Genomic DNA, 18936 nt, shown 5'->3' on the forward strand with positions numbered 1-18936 from the left:
ACAGGGTGAAATGTCATAGACATTTGTATTAAATTAAATTAATTTTAGACCAATAAGAATTTATTAATAGGTACTTATATTTTTTTTAAACAGGTGGTATGCTATTATATTCTATTCAAAAAATGAAAACTAAAAATAAAAAATAATTAGAATGATATTTTTAGTAAACAATTTTTAATATAAATGTTCGTCAATATATCGTCATATATCAGGTTCTGTTATTTTTAAAATACGCCTAATTATATCATACAGTACAGCTAATATATAATCGAATAACCATCAATTACCGATAGAATAGAACAATATAATTTCAGCATTTCTATTTTACGGTATAAAACAACCTTTCCAGCGTTAGCTTCCATCCATCCAGCCGGACAAAGTATAGTTTTTGTAGCGAAACGTATTGGCAACAATTTGAAGTGAAAATTGCCGGTTAAGCGAACCAGCACTATTTATTGGTCTATTTTGAGAATAATAAGTGTGTGGAACGTTTGGCGCGTAGCACTTTAACCGGTACACGCTTTTTTGACGTCCATTTTCTGATATTTCTACTAATCCGACTCCCGAAAGGGTTGACTTTAATTCTTCACTGAAAGGCAGCGGTTCAAAAAATAAATGCGATTTAGCTTGGTGCTATGCTGAAAAACAAGTTCAATAGAGAGACAAAAAGACATTTGCTAAACGGATGAACGTGCTTTACCTCAACTGTCACTTTTGATAAAACTATTCGAAAGAATTTACATATTTTTTACATTACGTTTTACTCTAAATAACTATAATATACAGTACGGTTATCCGTTCTGTAGCTACGGGGTATCCGTGAGAGGGGAAACGATATTCTCTTGATGTTTTTCTTAAAAAATTAGACGACGCGTCCCATCAACAAAAATTCGACAAGTTTGCAAGTAGCTAATAAAATTAGTCGGATAACCGCAAATCGCACCTAGGCGGAGCGATTTGCGGTGACATAGTCGTCAAGTCGACGTATCAGGGGCGCATATACGGGAGAGGTAATGGGGGTAAATACCCCTTGCAGAAAGAAATTAATTAATAAGATAAAATTTGGTATAAAATAAAATTGTTACAAAAAAGTTAATAATACAAATTAAAACAGAATATCCAAACCAATCCAAGTAGATTTTTTTTCCACAGTTACAATACCTTCCAGCAAAAATTTAATTCACATTTAGTACTTTTCGGAATATTTACACTACCCCTCCCAGACGCAATCTCTATATGCACCACTGGCCCTAGAACATAGGATACAACATTTTAATGAGCAGTTCTTTCCATAAAATCAATAAAATTAAAAATATACGAAATAATATACATGTACTGATTTCTTTCGAAAATCGACAACTATGAAAATATGAACCCTTCCTGGACACAAACGGTACATTGTGAGACAGGAAATTGTAGAGAGAAACAAGCCCTATAACATAGGATACAACATTTTAATAAACAGTGCTTTCCATAAAATCAATAAAATGAAAAATATACGAAATAATATACATGTACTGATTTCTTTCGAAAATCGACAACTATGAACCCTTCCCGGACACAAACGGAACATTGTGAGAGAGGAAATTGTAGAGAGAAACAAGCCCTATAACATAGGATACAACATTTTAATGAACAGTGCTTTCCATAAAACCAATAAAATGAAAAATATGCGAAATAATATACGTGTACTGATTTCTTTTGAAAATCGACAACTATGAAACTAGAAACCCTTCCCGGACACAAACAGTACATTGTGAGACAGGAAATTGTAGAGAGAAACAAGCCCTATAACATAGGATACAACATTTTAATAAACAGTGCTTTCCATAAAATCAATAAAATTAATAATATACAAAATAATATACATGTACTGATTTCTTTCGAAAATCGACAACTACGAAACTATAATCCCAATATTCCGTGGACATAGAAGAACTACGTATTTTTTTAATTAATATAAGTTAATTGCACATAATTTACCTTTATACAAAAGTGCTACGTTTGTCCGTTAGAGGGCATCAATAAAAAATAAAGCCGAACGTCAGTTAATTTAAAATGTATTTCTTTTTTAAGTTTTTATGAAGCTTATTGTCAAATATAATTTGTAATACTAATATAAAATACTATATTTCCGCCAACTACATTATTAGAGCATAATAGGATTTATTCGCCTCTATAGCTTGATGTGACAAAAAACATTTTTTGGAAATCGGCTTCGGAAAAATATTTTTCCTCAAAGAGTATGCACGGTGGCGTTTGTTTACAAGAGACAAAAAATGTAGTAAATACTAGAAGGACCATTTTACGAAAAAAAATCGGTCGTCGGTTGAGTTGAAGTTTGATGCCCTCTAACGGACAAATGAAACACTTTTGTATAGAGGTAAATTATGTCCAATGGACTTATTTTGATTCCAAAAACACGTAGTAGTTCTAGGTCCGAGAAATATTGGGACACCCTGTATACCATTTACTCACGTAAATTAATGACAATATTATTTTCATTTACTGCAATATTCGTTTAAATATATTTATTAAAATTAATTAGATATCATTAAAATTGTCAAATGTGTATTAATTAAAATGAAATTGTAATTATAATATGTGAATCGTAGCTTAAAAAATTATGAAAACATGAAAATTAAAACTTTTACATTTTATTCTAATATTATATAAAGTAGTTAAAATAATTATATCTAACTGTTCTTAATTATTTTAAACATAATATAGATATCTATCAAAAATAGCTGTGAGACACAAATATGTTTATTAATAATTGCGGTTATATTTTATATGAACCCATCGTGAATACCGGTCAAACCTATAATTCTGTTGATAAAACTTGTGTGACAACTAAATTTGTAAAAATGTGTTACCTTGGCAATTGCATTTAAATAAATTTTATATCGATTTTTAAGGATTACGCGGACCCTATTTACATAAGCCCTGAGAGTATTTTGTGGCTTCGTTTATCGCAAATTTACAAATTAGGTTACCTAATTAAAGATAGATTTATAAAAGCTCCCAAAAATATATTACTATAAAATTTTATAACAAGGCTGCCACTAAAGGCATAAAGTTTTTAAAAAGTCATTTTTCTTCATTTACTAATTTTCAAGAAGTTTTGTGATCATGTTTTTTCTTAATTTTTAAACAAAACATGTGTTTTTTATGGTTGACAACAGTTTTTATTAGCACAAACTAACAGGTTTAGGTAATTAAAAACTGTTTTTCTATTAGTTCTGTTATCCGAGTAATAGTCCAAGAGCTGGGTGCAAAAACATGCAAGAGTTTTCTGAAGGCTTATATTTTCAAAATCGATTATATTTTAGTGTTAAAATGCACAGGTACAGCAGTTCCAGTTCCGGGACATCTGGCCCTGAGAAGCGCGCAAAAGTGTAATTTTAATTAACGCCTCCAAACTGTTTTCTGAAGGCTGAAAATTTGTAGATAAACATTTGAATGCAATGTAAAACAAAAAATTAATAACAGTCAGACATGGGGACACAAAGCGTCAGCGCTACCTCAATCGCGTTGCCAAAAATAATTTCTCACTGAAAGTGATTTCTGAAGGGAAATTTTCAAGCCCTATAACATAGGATACAACATTTTAAGGAATAGAGCTTTCCATAAAATCAATAAAATGAAAAATATACGAAATAATATACATGTTCTGATTTCTTTCAAAAATCGACATCTATGAAAATACCAACCCTTCCTGGACACAAACAGTACATTGTGAGACAGGAAATTGTAGAGAGAAACAGGCCCTATAACATAGGATACAACATTTTAATGAACAGTGCTTTCCATAAAATCAATAAAATTAAAAATATACGAAATAATATACATGTTCTGATTTCTTTCGAAAATCGACATCTATGAAATTATGAACCCTTCCTGGACACAAACGGTACATTATGAGACAGGAAATTGTAGAGACAAACAAGCCCTGTAACATAGGCTACAACATTTTAATGAACAGTACTTTCCATAAAATCAATAAAATGAAAAATATACGAAATAAAATAAATGTACCGGTTTCTTTCGAAAATCGACATCTATGAAAATATGAACCCTTCCCGGACACAGACGGTACATGGTGAGACAGGAAATTGTAGAGAGAAACAAGCCCTATAACATAGGATACACCATTTTAATGAACAGTACTTTCCATAAAATCAATAAAATGAAAAATATACGAAATAAAATAAATGTACTGATTTCTTTCGAAAATCGACAACTATGAAACTATGAACCCTTCCCGGACACAGACGGTACATGGTGAGACAGGAAATTGTAGAGAGAAACAAGCCCTGTAACATAGGCTACAACATTTTAATGAACAGTACTTTCCATAAAATCAATAAAATGAAAAATATACGAAATAAAATAAATGTACTGATTTCTTTCGAAAATCGACAACTATGAAACTATGAACCCTTCCCGGACACAGACGGTACATGGTGAGACAGGAAATTGTAGAGAGAAACAAGCCCTATAACATAGGATACACCATTTTAATGAACAGTACTTTCCATAAAATCAATAAAATGAAAAATATACGAAATAATATACATGTTCTGATTTCTTTCGAAAATCGACATCTATGAAACTATGAACCCTTCCTGGACACAAACGGTACATTGTGAGACAAAACATTGTAGAGAGAAACAATCCCTATAACATAGGATACAACATTTTAATGAACAGTGCTTTCCATAAAATCAATAAAATGAAAAATATACGAAATAATATACATGTTCTGATTTCTTTCGAAAATCGACATCTATGAAAATATGAACCCTTCCTGGACACAAACAGTACATTGTGAGACAGGAAATTGTAGAGAGAAACAAGCCCTATAACATAGGATACAACATTTTAATGAACAGTACTTTCCATAAAATCAATAAAATGAAAAATATACGAAATAATATACATGTTCTGATTTCTTTCGAAAATCGACATCTATGAAATTATGAACCCTTCCTGGACACAAACGGTACATTGTGAGACAGGAAATTGTAGAGAGAAACAAGCCCTATAACATAGGATACAACATTTTAATGAACAGTGCTTTCCATCAAATCAATAAAATGAAAAATATACGAAATAAAAGAAATGTACCGATTTCTTTCGAAAATCGACAACTATGAAACTATGAACCCTTCCCGGACACAAAAGGTACATTGTGAAACAGGAAATTGTAGAGAGAAACAAGACCTATAACATAGGATACAACATTTTAATGAACAAAGTGCTTTCCATAAAATCAATATAATGAAAAATATACGAAATAATATACATGTACTGATTTCTTTCGAAAATTTCGGACACAAACGGTACATTGTGAAACAGGAAATTGTAGAGAGAAACAAGCCTTATAACATAGGATACAACATTTTAATGAACAGTACTTTCCATAAAATCAATAAAATGAAAAATATACGAAATAATATACATGTTCTGATTTCTTTCGAAAATCGACATCTATGAAATTATGAACCCTTCCTGGACACAAACGGTACATTGTGAGACAGGAAATTGTAGAGAGAAACAAGCCCTATAACATAGGATACAACATTTTAATGAACAGTGCTTTCCATCAAATCAATAAAATGAAAAATATACGAAATAAAAGAAATGTACCGATTTCTTTCGAAAATCGACAACTATGAAACTATGAACCCTTCCCGGACACAAAAGGTACATTGTGAAACAGGAAATTGTAGAGAGAAACAAGACCTATAACATAGGATACAACATTTTAATGAACAAAGTGCTTTCCATAAAATCAATATAATGAAAAATATACGAAATAATATACATGTACTGATTTCTTTCGAAAATTTCGGACACAAACGGTACATTGTGAAACAGGAAATTGTAGAGAGAAACAAGCCCTATACAGGGGCGTATATACGGGAGGGGTAATGGGTGTAATTACTCCTCCCAGAAAGATATTAATTAATAAGATAAAATTTGGTATAAAATAAAATTGTTACAAAAAAGTTAATAATACAAATTAAAATAGAATATCCAAAGCAATCCAAGTAGATTTTTTCCACAGTTACAATACCTTCCAGCAAAAATTTAATTCAAATTTAGTACTTTTTTGAATATTCACAGTACCCCTCCCAGACTCAATCTCTAGATGCGCCACTGACCCTGTATATCGATATTCATCAATAATTTCACATAAAACAAACGAAACGACTATTAGGTATTTTTTCTGTTATATAGTATGTTAGACGATTTTTTTTCTAGAAAATATTAGATTGGGGTGATTACTTCGTTTTTATTCCTTTTGTATTTTTTAGAGACTTTTATATAAATAATTAAAAGAAATCGTTTTTCTTTTATTGTATAAAACACCTATAACACCAAACATATTTAAAATAGAGCTCTAAACATATTTTAAATAGTTTTAAACAAATTTAAAACAAGAACTGAGACTTTAAACGCGTTTAAAAACACTTGCTTGTAAACAAACCGTTGAAAACAAAACAACGTTTTTTTTAACCAATGACATTCTGAAATAAACACAAATTGTTACCGATTGATGCTCATTTCAAAGACCACTATAACGTTGATGTTTTCTTCTTATTATATAGTATTAAATTTAAAAACTGAAAACATGGAATAAAATGTTTGCTTTTCAATAGAAGATTAGAAGATTCGTATTTCAGCCCCGGTGGTCAACATACATTCACAGGCATTTGTTAATTTCCTGAGTGGTTTCTAAAAATACGAGAAAGGAGTCGACATAGAGGAAAAAATATAATTAGGGCCGCGGATGACATTTGAAAGAGGCTTTTGATTAATGGTTATTGCAGCAAATACGTCAATTAAGCACACGAAAACACAATTCGGACGATTTATTTAGTGTCATATTAGTAATAAGTTCGTAGTGGAGGTTATGATGTAAAATTTTCAGAATTTTAACTTTCATACCCGATCGATCGAGTTAACCCTTGAGAATATAAACACAACTTAACAAATATAGACAACTATAGACCAATACTCTTTCTCTCACACCTATAGAAGCTCTTCACTAGGATTATCAATAACCGACTGAATACGAAACTAGAGTCCCATCAGCCAATAGAACAGGCAGGCTTTCGAAAAGGTTTTTGGTACCATCGATTATCTACAAACAAGTAAAACAGTCATTGAAAAACAACTGAATACAGTACGAGTATACCGCTACATTTGGCCTTTGTAGACTACCAAAAAGTCTTTGACAGCATCGAAACCTGGTCATTTCTAGCTGCAATGGAGGACGCGAGAATCGATTCCAGATATTATTCCATTATTAAAAACATCTATAATAGTGCAACCTTCAAAGTTAAATTAAATAATGACCTGTCAAAACAGAAAAAATACCACTCGGCAAGGGCGTGAGACAGGGTGATACCATCTCTCCCAAGTTGTTTACACTGGCACTAGAAAATGTCTTTAAGAAATTAGAATGGGAAAATAGAGGTCTAAACATCGATAGGGTACACCTTGGCCATCTTAGGTTCGCAGACGATATTGTCTTGCTGAGCACCGACATTCAAGAACTGAACACCGTGCTGAAGGAGCTAAATGACCAATCCCAGAAAATTGGCTTTAAAATAAACTTGAAGAAGACCAAGATAATGAGCAACAATATCCATAACATTACCATAGACAACGTTGTTATTGAAAACGTAGACCATCATATATATATATTTAGGTAATAAAATGAAGCTGGATAAAGAGAACCAAAATACGGAGATCAAACGCAGAATCCATTTGGCATGGGTAGCATTTGGAAATATGAGCGATATTTTCAAGGATAAAAAGGTGCCCATCAACCTAAAGAAAAAGGCTTACGACAGCTGCATTCTACCTGTGCTTACGTATGGCTTAGAAACTATAGTAATTACCCAAAAAACAGCAGAACAACTACGAGTATCACAAAGAGCCATGGAAAGAATAATGTTGGGAGTCACCATTAGGAAAAAAATACGGAACACCCACATAAGTCAAAAAACAAAACTAATAGATGTCGTTAAAAAAGTGGCAAGTCTGAAGTGGCAATGGATAGGACTTGTGGCAAGGCAGGATCCAGACCGATGGCCCCAAAAAGTCATTCTATGAAGACCTAAGGGAACAACAAGAAGTGTGGCCAAACCAAACCAAACCAAAACAAAAAAGAGATGACGTCAGAACAGTGGCAGGAAGACGGTGGATAAGATTGGCTAGAGATCGCGAAGCATGGAAAACCTAGAAGAGGCCTAGATCCAACACTGGATGGAACCGGGCTGAGAAAGAAGAAGAAGAAGGTTGATGGTCGCTAAATCGATCACTTTGATTTAACCAACTAATCAGTCGCGTGGAAGTGTATTATCGACCAGTTTGTTTGCCATTGAAATTGTCACATCCAATATTTGTAAATTAACATAAACAAAAATTGTAAATAAGAGTTTTTTAAATGAAGAACAGCGTGTAGAATTATTGGTTCAACTTTCCTTGGCCATACAGTTTCGAGGATACGTTGACCGGCGAACGTTACGTTTTTTAGAAAACGGTTTTCAAGACATATTAGAAAAGTTAAATTTAGATACTCGCGCATTAATACAATGGTTCCAACATGACTTATGTTGGAACTCTCTTACATGACTTCATTATGACGCACCAACCCCCCCCACAATGAAAGAAATGTTATTTAAAAAATTATTTATATCATAATTATGTAGACTCAGGGAGGTGGACCAATTCCATGGGTCTCCTCGGTCACCTGACCTATCCATTTTAGATTTTTTTATGCGGTATGGTTAACAACAAGGTTTACAAAAATACTTATGAATTAAGAGAGGCACTCGAAGAGGCGGAACAGGAGAAGTTTAATTAAGTCGACCGATGCGAAAAGATGCATTTATGTACTCAAAATAATTGCGGATTTTTTGAACATTTTCTAAAATAACTTAAAGTGTACGTAGTGTTATTATTTTTTTGAGTTTTAGTTTGTGTAATCTAAATTGTAAAGAGCCGTTTAATAACATATTTTGTCTTTTTATAAGTTATAAATCACAACAAAATTTGAACACCATTGAAAACCGTTCTCTAAAAAACGTAAGTAACTTTCACCGGTCAAAGTATCCTGTATGGCCAAGAAAAGTTGAACCAATAATCCTACACGCTTTTCTTCATTTGAAAAATTTTTATTTACATTTTTTGTTTATTTTAATTTACAAAGATTGGATGTGACACAATTTCACATTTCTGAGAGCAACGGCGATTGAACTTGCTTCCATGGCTAACTAAGTGAAATTAGTCAAGAAAGATAAGAATTGGCTATAACTCAGTAATTTTGTGAAAGAAACATATTATAGCTTATATTGCTGAAAAGCTTAAAAAATGGCGCTTTTCATGAAGTCATAGCCAACTATGGTTTCAATTTAAAAAAACGTATGTTTGTGTCATATGTCAAAAATGACAGGTTTTATGAAAAATCGGAGAACACAAACTCATTAGGAATGTGATTATCTACAACTTTTATCTGAACACTTTTTGTCTAAAATAGATTGTAATGGAATTAGGACAATTTTAAAATAGCCAAAATTTGTTTTTTTTCGAAATATCTAGTAAGCCATGAACTTTTTCAAAAATCTGAAAGGCGCATATTTATGACCCCACAAAACTGCAATTCTTTTCCCATTTAACCGACCCTCTATCTCCAGTAGTTTCCGAGATGCCCATAGAGAACATCGTAGGAAACTCACCCTGTATACTATTTTTTTACCTTTTACTTTATTTATTTTATATTTGCCGCGGTTTAGATTCCGCATAAACAATTTTTTTAACTTCCATAAACATAAGTTTCCATAGATTTTCGTGAAGTAATAAATTATAACACAAATTGCTTCTTGCTATGTATTTTTTCTAAAACACTATATTTTTTGTTTGTTTATGCCAATCGACAACAGTGAATGATAGGATTATGCTTTAAGCGAAATAATGCTAAATATACTCACTGAATAGATTTAATACTCACAATTAGATATCTATGATGTACATTTTACTACCTAAAACCTATAATTTAAATCACAATTTATTAATTAAGCACCAGTTGTTAATACTTATGTCACAGTTTATTCATTAGACAGCCAGTCTACTTACAATAATTTACATTTTACAAGTTGGAATATGAACTTAATTGAAGCTCCGTTTATAAAAACTGGGGATACTGGTACTCTGACTGCCTGGATATGTTCGAGAACAAGCGCGGATACTCGAACAATATCCAAGTCGACTAGCTGCCTAATGAATTGGCTGTGCTTATATTTTAATATTAGATTTTAACAATTTGGAAATGTTTCCATTTGTAAAAAAGCAATCTTATCTTAAACAACAATAAAAATCAACAATTAAGCCACATACTCACTCTGCGCCCATTAGTCGATCTGATAAAAAAATAATTTTATTGATGAAATATATTAAATAATTCTATAAGTTGGTATCTTTATAATCAATTTACACGCTAATTATTCTTACTATAGAGAGATACAGAACAAATTAAAAACGATTTATTTAGAAGCAAATTAGCATGTTATCTTAAAACTGGATATTTATTATTATAATATTCTCTAACCTATACAGGGTGGTCCGAACTGTATTCCGGAAACTTCGGCGGCATATCCTACAGATAAAAATAAGTAAAAAAGTTCGTATACCTAAATGTATATCCTGAAATGCTTAGTTTCGGAGATACAAGGTGTAGAAGTTTCATTTTTATTTCGATTTGTTCCGAATAATTTCTGAAGTAACGGCAATATTTGGATGAAAATTGGTGTCTGGGAGTTTTTTATATAATACATATATACATATGTTTAACTGGTTTGAAGAGTAATAACTTTTCGTCCGTACCTGTATAAAACTACTGAGTAAAAAAATATATATTCGCAACGTTTTCTACATAAAAAAGGTCTCTTGGTAAAAATCGCTACGAGTAATAGTTCTCGAGATATTTGGAATCAAAATTATCAATACCTGTCATCATTGACATAAATTAAACATGTTGTTTTGTTTCATCCAAATATTGACGTTAGTTCAGATATTATTTGGAAAAAATCGAAATAAAAATGAAAATTCTACACCCTGTATCTCCGAAACTAAGCATTTTAGGACATACATTTATGCGATTTTTTTACTTATTTTATCCGCAGAATATGCTTTCCGGAATAGAGTTCGGACCACCCTGTATATTATTGACACATCCTTATAAGTAATTTTATTTTAACTAAAATTTATTTAAGTAAAAATTCTAAGTCACATGCCGCCCTAATACAAGGTTTTTCATAAATAAATGCAAGTATTTTGAAGGGTGGTAGATCTAGAGGAAAGAAGTATGTTTTCTGTATATCATTTTTAAAATTAATTTAAAATAGGCCAGTTATTTAGCAAAATAAAAACACTAAATCACCACAATACACCAAAACACTTTTACTTTTACACTGGACGCGCGTTTCGCTAACCATGTTAGCATCATCAGCAGATGATTATAAACTTTTTAAGTAATTTTTTTGTAAAGTCCATAGGCTTCAATTTCAAGCATACTTCGTTTACTATACAGAAATTTGATTTCTAAATCAAGCCATTTTTGTTTTGCAATTTTCTCTACCTTATCACTAACGTTACTTTTCGGAATATCAACTTTAATAAAACTAGGATAAACTGAATTGGCTTTGCATGATTTAAGACATTTTTTAATTATTTTTTCTTTGTTTTATTTTTTTCTTTGTGTTCGACTATATTAAAGTCTTGTAAAGTGCATTCTTATCTAAGTCAAAAACTATCCATTTGATAAAAAATAATTAAGATAAAAAAATCAACATGTACAGCTCAGCAAATATAGAATGATATTAGGCATAAATTTCTTGCTACTACCTTAATGCATTTCTTTTATATTTTGATATTTTTGACGTTGTAGAGTTTAGCAAGATAAAACGTTTCTCTAATATAATAACCTTTGTATCTCTTCTGGATTGCTGTAGTATATATTCGTGTAGAAAAAAAAACACCGGGTATAATACTTATAAATTTATAAAATTGTCCTAATTATTTTTTATCCTACCGTATAATTAAATTCTATATTTTTATTATATTATAACTGGTAAGGAACTTAAAGACAACAAACATATACATACACTAGTATTATCACAATAACTGTCAGTCAAATTTTACATAATTTGTTTATTGTACACCGAAAAAAACGCCTATTTTTTACTGGCTACAGACGTTTAATCAAATTCACAAAATGAAATGAAAACATTTCATTCTTTTCCCCCTGTTTTATTAAAAAATATAATTTTAACGAAATTCCGAATTAATATTTTTATATAATTCTGTATTCTATTTTTTTTTCTTTCTCTTAAATACCATACTGTCAAAAAAAATGACGTCACAGTAATTTGAAAATGACAATCAATGATATTTTTGACTGGCCGATCTTTATAACCGTTATTTATCAAAAAGTAAAATAAAAATTTGTCAAAAAATACTGTTTAGTTTAGAATAAAATAGTTTTTTAAAAAAGTTTTAACAAGAAAGAAATTAAAACTGATTGTTACTTCAAAAGCCACTGTAAAGCCATGTTTTTCGATCATATCGTCGGTGAAACGTGATAAACTGCTAACTCCATTATTCCTAATTTTACAGGAGAGCAAATAAACGGTACAAAAAAATATGTACACATGTGGGAAGTATTTTGATGCGTTAATATGATAAAGAGATAAGAATTTTATTTGCTGGGGAACAATAAAACTCAATATTTCGTGTTACGTCATTTTTTTCAGACACAATAGAGAGATAGCAGATATTCGTCTTGCAGAAATAAGAAATAAAAATATACTTCTGGAGATAGCAACCTTTATTGTTCGAAATTTTGAAAGTGGAAATGAATATTACCCAAACAGATTTATAAATAATCAATTAAATTTAAAAAATATGATATTCATAACCATATATTTATAATATCGTCGGTCTAGAAGCAAAACATACAAGTCCAAAAACGAATAAATTTTTAATAAAAATTTTAAAATTTTTTGCATTTTTAAAGAACTGAAGTAGCAGAATTTTGGACTTAATGAATAATTTAAAAATTAAACTCTTAGAATTATTCTTAGAAGATATGGTAGAATCCTTTCATATGCTTATCCTAATTTTTATACAACGGTAGTAGACCGAGCTTGGAAGACAGTGCGTGATTTTATTAAATTTTTATTACTTTTCTCCTTATTTTTTTAATTTTTATAAAAATTATGTATCATTTACGTGAAAATACGTTGAAAAAAATAAAACTGATTAGGTATTATGGAAATTCTTGTACAAGTAAGTAATGTTATTTAAACTATTTATAGCACGCCGATGAACTGCTCGTATATAGAGAACTTCGTTTTCCCCTTACCCTTTACGGATACCCTGTATTTATAGAACGGATCGACGCAGGGTCGGACTGGCCATATTTTATAGATAACTATTAGGGGGGCCCTTTATAGTTCATTAATAATTAATGAGAATTAAGAATAATTATTATTCTTAACAATATTTGCTTTTGCATTGCATTATGGAATTTGCATTGCATTGGTTTATTTGCATTAGGGTAGTTCCCTGATTTCTATACAGGGTGAGTCTTAAATAAGTGCAAATATGTGCAGGGCTGGTAAATCTCAATAAAAGAAACATAATATTTTCTCTTTACCGTTTTTTCAAATAAATCCAAAACAACCGAGTTATTTCACTTTTAAAATTTCCAATTTTTTGCTATAATTTTGAGAAGCATTGGATTTTCTTTCTTGTAAATTTAATCTACTGCCTGTGTTACCATATTACAAACAAATTATGTTTTTAAACTCAAAATTAAAAAAATCCAATTTTTTTAAATTCCAAATTTTCAAAGAAAAAATTTCGCGCAAAATAATCGTGTTTCTTGGGTCGAAATATACTACCCTAAAAATATTTGCACTTATTTAAGACTCACCCTGCATATAATAGGGAAAAATTGACCAAAACGTAAGGCGAAAAATACGCCAAAAAACACACTAGCCCCCTCCTTACATTGCCACCCGGCCCCTTTGGCCTAGTGCGACCCTGGATCGACGTACTGTACTAAAAAACAGACGACTAAGAATCTGTGTGTTTGCTTTAGCGTGATCGTAACGAAAATTACGGAGATAGCAGCATTTCGGTGGCTATTTCAGATCACTAGGAGTTAGCAGATATTATTGAGTTAAAATAAAAAAAAATTCTTTAATGGGAAAAATATGTTTGCTTTCCCTACTTATAGAGTATTTTTTTCTCTTTCTAATGGTATAAAAAAACTTATTAACGTAAAAAATGGAGTTAGCAGGTTATCACGTTTCACTGACGATATGGCATATTTAAATGTTTTAAAAATTCCGTATATATTTTAGGCTTAAATTTTTCTATAATTAATTTGTGATGAAAGTAACAATAATGGCGAATACTGCTATAAGTACAGAAGGAACCAAAAGATGACGTGCGGCTGACATTTCATCTCTACAATAGTCACCGAAAAGTACTTTTTCAAACTTGTTAACAAACAAATTTTTGCTACAAACGGGTTTGAGATCACTAGGTTTCGAGGTAGTACCATTACCAGTAGATTCTTCTTCCTGGAAAACCAAAAAAATTTATACATATAGTAATGAGCAACATAAAATAAAATAACAAGATTTTAAAAACATGTTCAAAATAGTTTCGATAAATATAATAATTTTATTTTTTAGATTTCTGTTTCAATAACGAAATAGTGACTTTTTCAAGATTTTATTTTTTGTTATCTCTTAGGTTAAAAAAAACATGACCTGTTTATAGTTAAACCTCCATTTCAGTTGTATTACGGAGAATAAACCTTCTCTGTTAGAAGAAGTAACATAATTGTAGTTTGTCTTAGATCAATCTAAATAATCCATTAAGCTTTCAATATATTTGAAATCCACTGATTCTCGAAACGCTTTATATTCGACAGTTTTATCCTCTAATAAACTGCATTATTAATTATTTTGAACAATAATATTTAGAGTAATTGTGGTAGTTAAAGACAGACAGCAATATACAGTATGTCCCCGGATTATCTTTCCAAGAGGAAAATCATTTTTATTATTAATAACACCCTGTAGCAACGAAACAAAGCGGAATCGGACCTATGTTGATATGAAAAATAAATCTTATTTCTACGTGAGGAATCTCCCCACGGGAGATGGCATATGTTTTTTGAAACACCCTGTATAATTACATACAAGGTATGTGGTATAACTTTTAAATTTTTTATATTATTTGGAACTTTGAAATTGTTTAAAAACTTATCTGTGGCGTTTGAAAATTAAATTATAGCATCTTCTATTCGGAGTAAAAATGACTCTTTGTGCCTGGGCTGTATGTCAAACGTACAGCGTCGCCACAATAAGTGTCATTTTTACTCCTAATAAAACAATAGGTATACTATTTTCCTCTTCTAAAGATAATCCGGGGACATACTGTATATTCTTCTATTTATATAACAAAATATTTTATATGTGTTTCATACCAAATTTTTACCAACTGCTACAAAAGTAATATTTGAAAATATTAGACCATTTACTTCTGCTTTAATATTCCCTTTAAAAGATTTTTGAGTAAAAAATATAATGCTACCTTTGCAAGATTCTTACTACATATACAAAGAGGAACTTTTATGCCGCTACAAAAGTTCAATATCAGCGTTTTTTGAACATTCAAGAGTATATTTATAAATGCGAAACATACAGTTTCATACGTACAAATTTTTATTAAAAAAGTTTGAAGTTTATTTACCCATATTTAGAAAAAAATTACTTATAATATTACTTTTCAACAAACACAAATCAACAAATTCGACTTTTTGTTGTCCTAGCAACTAGTTTCACCTGTAATTTACTAAAAATTATAATTCTGTTGAAATATCTCCAATTCACTGACGTAAAATTGAGTTTATTTAGACTTTTAATTATATTTCTAAAATAATAGAGTAGGTACAATACAGGGTGGTCCGAAATGTATTCCAGAAACTTCGGCAGCATATTCTGCAAATAAAAATAAATAAAAAAGTTCGTATAAATGTATGTCCTAAAATGCTTAGTTTCGGAGATACATACATGGTGTAGAAGTTTCATTTTTATTTAGATTTTTACCAAATAATTTCCGAAGTAACTTAAATATTTGGATGAAAATTGGTGTCTCGGAGATTTTTGACATAGGATATTTGATTTTGATGTCAATATGACTCCTATTTGTAGGAGGCGCCACCTACATGTGTTTTAACTGTTTTGAAGAGTAATAACTTTTCGTCCCTACCTGTATAAAACTATTGAGAAAAATTTACATTTCCGTGCCTTTTTACGTAAAAAATGTCTCTTGGTAAAAATCGCTACGGGCAACCGCTCTCGAGATACAATGGAAATAATCAATACATGTCATTGACAAAAATAAACACGCGTTGAGTAGATAGTTATTTGACTGAAATAATAAATTTGGCAAATTTTTATTTTTTTAAATTAATCATAAATTTTTCTGAGAAAAAATAATGATAAAACAGTTTCTGTTGAACTTTTGGTTCAAAAACATTTCAAATTTGTGATTTCAGTCTAATAACTATTTAGTCAACATGTTTAATCTATGTCAACGATGACTGGTATAGATAATTTCGATTCCAAATATCTCGAGAACTATGACTTGTAGCGATTTTTACCAAGAGACTTTTTTAAGTAGAAAACGTTGTAAATGTATATTTTTTTACTCAGTAGTTTTATACAGGTACGGACGAAAAGTTATTACTCTTGAAACCAGTTAAAAAATATTTAGGTGGCGCCCCCTACAAGTAGGAGTCATACTGACAAGAAAATCAAATGTTTCATGTCAAAAAACTCCCAGACGCCAATTTTCATCCAAATATTGACGTTACATCAGAAATTATTTGGAAAAAATCCAAATTAAAATGAAACTTTTTACACCCTGTATCTCCGAAATTTTCTACTTATTTTTATTTACTGAATATGCTACCGAAATTTCCGGAATACAGTTCGAACTACCCTGTATATGCCAAAAAGTGTTCAAAGGTGTTCAAATAACAAGTCGTAAGAGTCAATTCTATTAAGAGAAATTGAATCGTGTGATTCGATTCACTAAAAAGAATCCCATCCGTAAGGCCCATCACTATTTGGCAAAAATAACTATGATACGTTAACCCTTATTAAGTGATGCCACAACCCTAGATCATATATACTTACGTGGATAAATAAATCACTATGGAAACTGTCGCAAACATATCAACGACTTCCATTTATCTTCTATTTTTGTTGCACACGCGGTGCTTCTATTCTATCTATCCTAGTCGAGAACCTATCGTCCGCGCGCCAAATTTGAACATTAATTTAAAAAAATTAATTTGTAAAATGCTTAAATTTGAACAATCAATTGAATATTTACTTTCACAAAAATTAAGCTATATAAAAAATGCATTTACCCACTTCGTACAAATATCAATATTCTTAGGAAATCTAACCAGAAAGTACTCCGTATGTGGCTTAATATAAATTAAAGAACTGAATACTTGCCTATGAAAAGATAATTCGGGGACCTTTATATTAGAACTTTCACACACTAAACACTTTCTAGTCATTTTTACGAGTATTCATAAAGTCCAACCAAAAAAAAATAGAAATATAATTGCACATACTTAAAATTAACTTCCCACTGAACACACTTGCATCCTTGGCTATATAAAAGCGGTCGATAAAAGAGTAGTTAATACAATTTTTAAATAGAAAAACGCAAAAAACAAGCGTCGTTACACAATGGAAATAAGATTATGACATATGATTATGACAAGATTATGACGACAATATGATGACAATGAAAACTTTTCCATAACAATGTATAATTTGTACTTTGTAAACCGTATAAAATTGTGATTATTTTGGAAATACTTGCAACTTTTAATACGCATGCGCAAAGTAAGGTCCTCGAGAAAGACAAACCTATTGAACGTTCCTTAAGTACAATAAAGAAGGTTTGAAAATGGCATGTCGTGATGTTGGAGACATAATTTTTAATGCTAAACTTATGGTGTTGATTTATCCACATAGATATATGATCTAGGGTTACAACTTACTTCTGGCAAATAATTTCCGCACGTAGGGAATCCCTTAGGCACAGGGGGCATTTGTCCATTTTCCCCAACTTGAAAGACCAGAGCCATGCCTACCTCCGCATGGAACTCGATGTGGCAGTGGAATATCCAATAACCTAGAAAGCCAAGGGACAAAAATAAGTATATCTAGAAGGAAATTCTATTAAGATTTAATTTATTCCATCACGGGGTGACGCATAGCTTTATAGATTTTTTGCGAGAGAGTTGAGATTTGAGGTTTTCACGATGAAAAACGAACATAAAGCGGGTCATACACGACAAAATATGTCGTACAAGTTGTAAATGTTCGTTACTTTAATCGTGTGAAATTAAATAGGTTAGTGTAAGTGTCAGGATAGTGTAAAAAAAAGTTCAAAAAAATTAAAGTTAATATAAAACCATACACTATTCTAACTTTATAATTTTATAATGTTTTTTTTTTAATTTTTATTAAAAAACGATAATTCTATAATTCGGTCGGATTCTATAATTCGGTCATCTATATCTCTGACTACTACTAACTGCTACTAACCAACAATTTGTTATGTGTGGTGTGTGTTTGTTTAAATGTTTTGTTCATTATACATGTTGGGGATTTATTTTTAAATTAATGCTAAGATAATCGTTAGGCCAGTGCCTTCTATTAAAAGATCAGCCTAGGGGCGGACTTTTGTTTACTTCATCAGCTGTACATACTTAGATATTGGGTTAGATTCCGTTTCATATTTTTTTTTTAA

The 18936-nt window shown here is 30.7% G+C and overlaps 1 protein-coding gene across 1 annotated transcript in view; it reads right to left on the bottom strand.

Moving 5' to 3' along the window:
- Positions 1 to 11737: 11737 nt before the first annotated feature.
- The window catches only part of LOC115882145 (laccase-2-like), a 52385-nt gene continuing 45186 nt past the window's right edge, over positions 11738 to 18936 (bottom strand). The window contains exons 12-14 of the mRNA XM_030900011.1: positions 18182 to 18315; positions 14401 to 14666; positions 11738 to 12636 (exon numbers count right to left, since the gene is read on the bottom strand). Of these exons, the coding sequence (XP_030755871.1) occupies positions 14463 to 14666; positions 18182 to 18315 (338 nt within the window). The 3' untranslated portion in view covers positions 11738 to 12636; positions 14401 to 14462. The remainder of the gene's footprint in view (positions 12637 to 14400; positions 14667 to 18181; positions 18316 to 18936) is intronic.

The sequence above is a fragment of the Sitophilus oryzae genome, unplaced genomic scaffold (genome assembly GCF_002938485.1).
Source record: "Sitophilus oryzae breed Bouriz unplaced genomic scaffold, Soryzae_2.0 scaffold_177_pilon_pilon, whole genome shotgun sequence".
NCBI classification, from domain to species: domain Eukaryota; kingdom Metazoa; phylum Arthropoda; class Insecta; order Coleoptera; family Curculionidae; genus Sitophilus; species Sitophilus oryzae.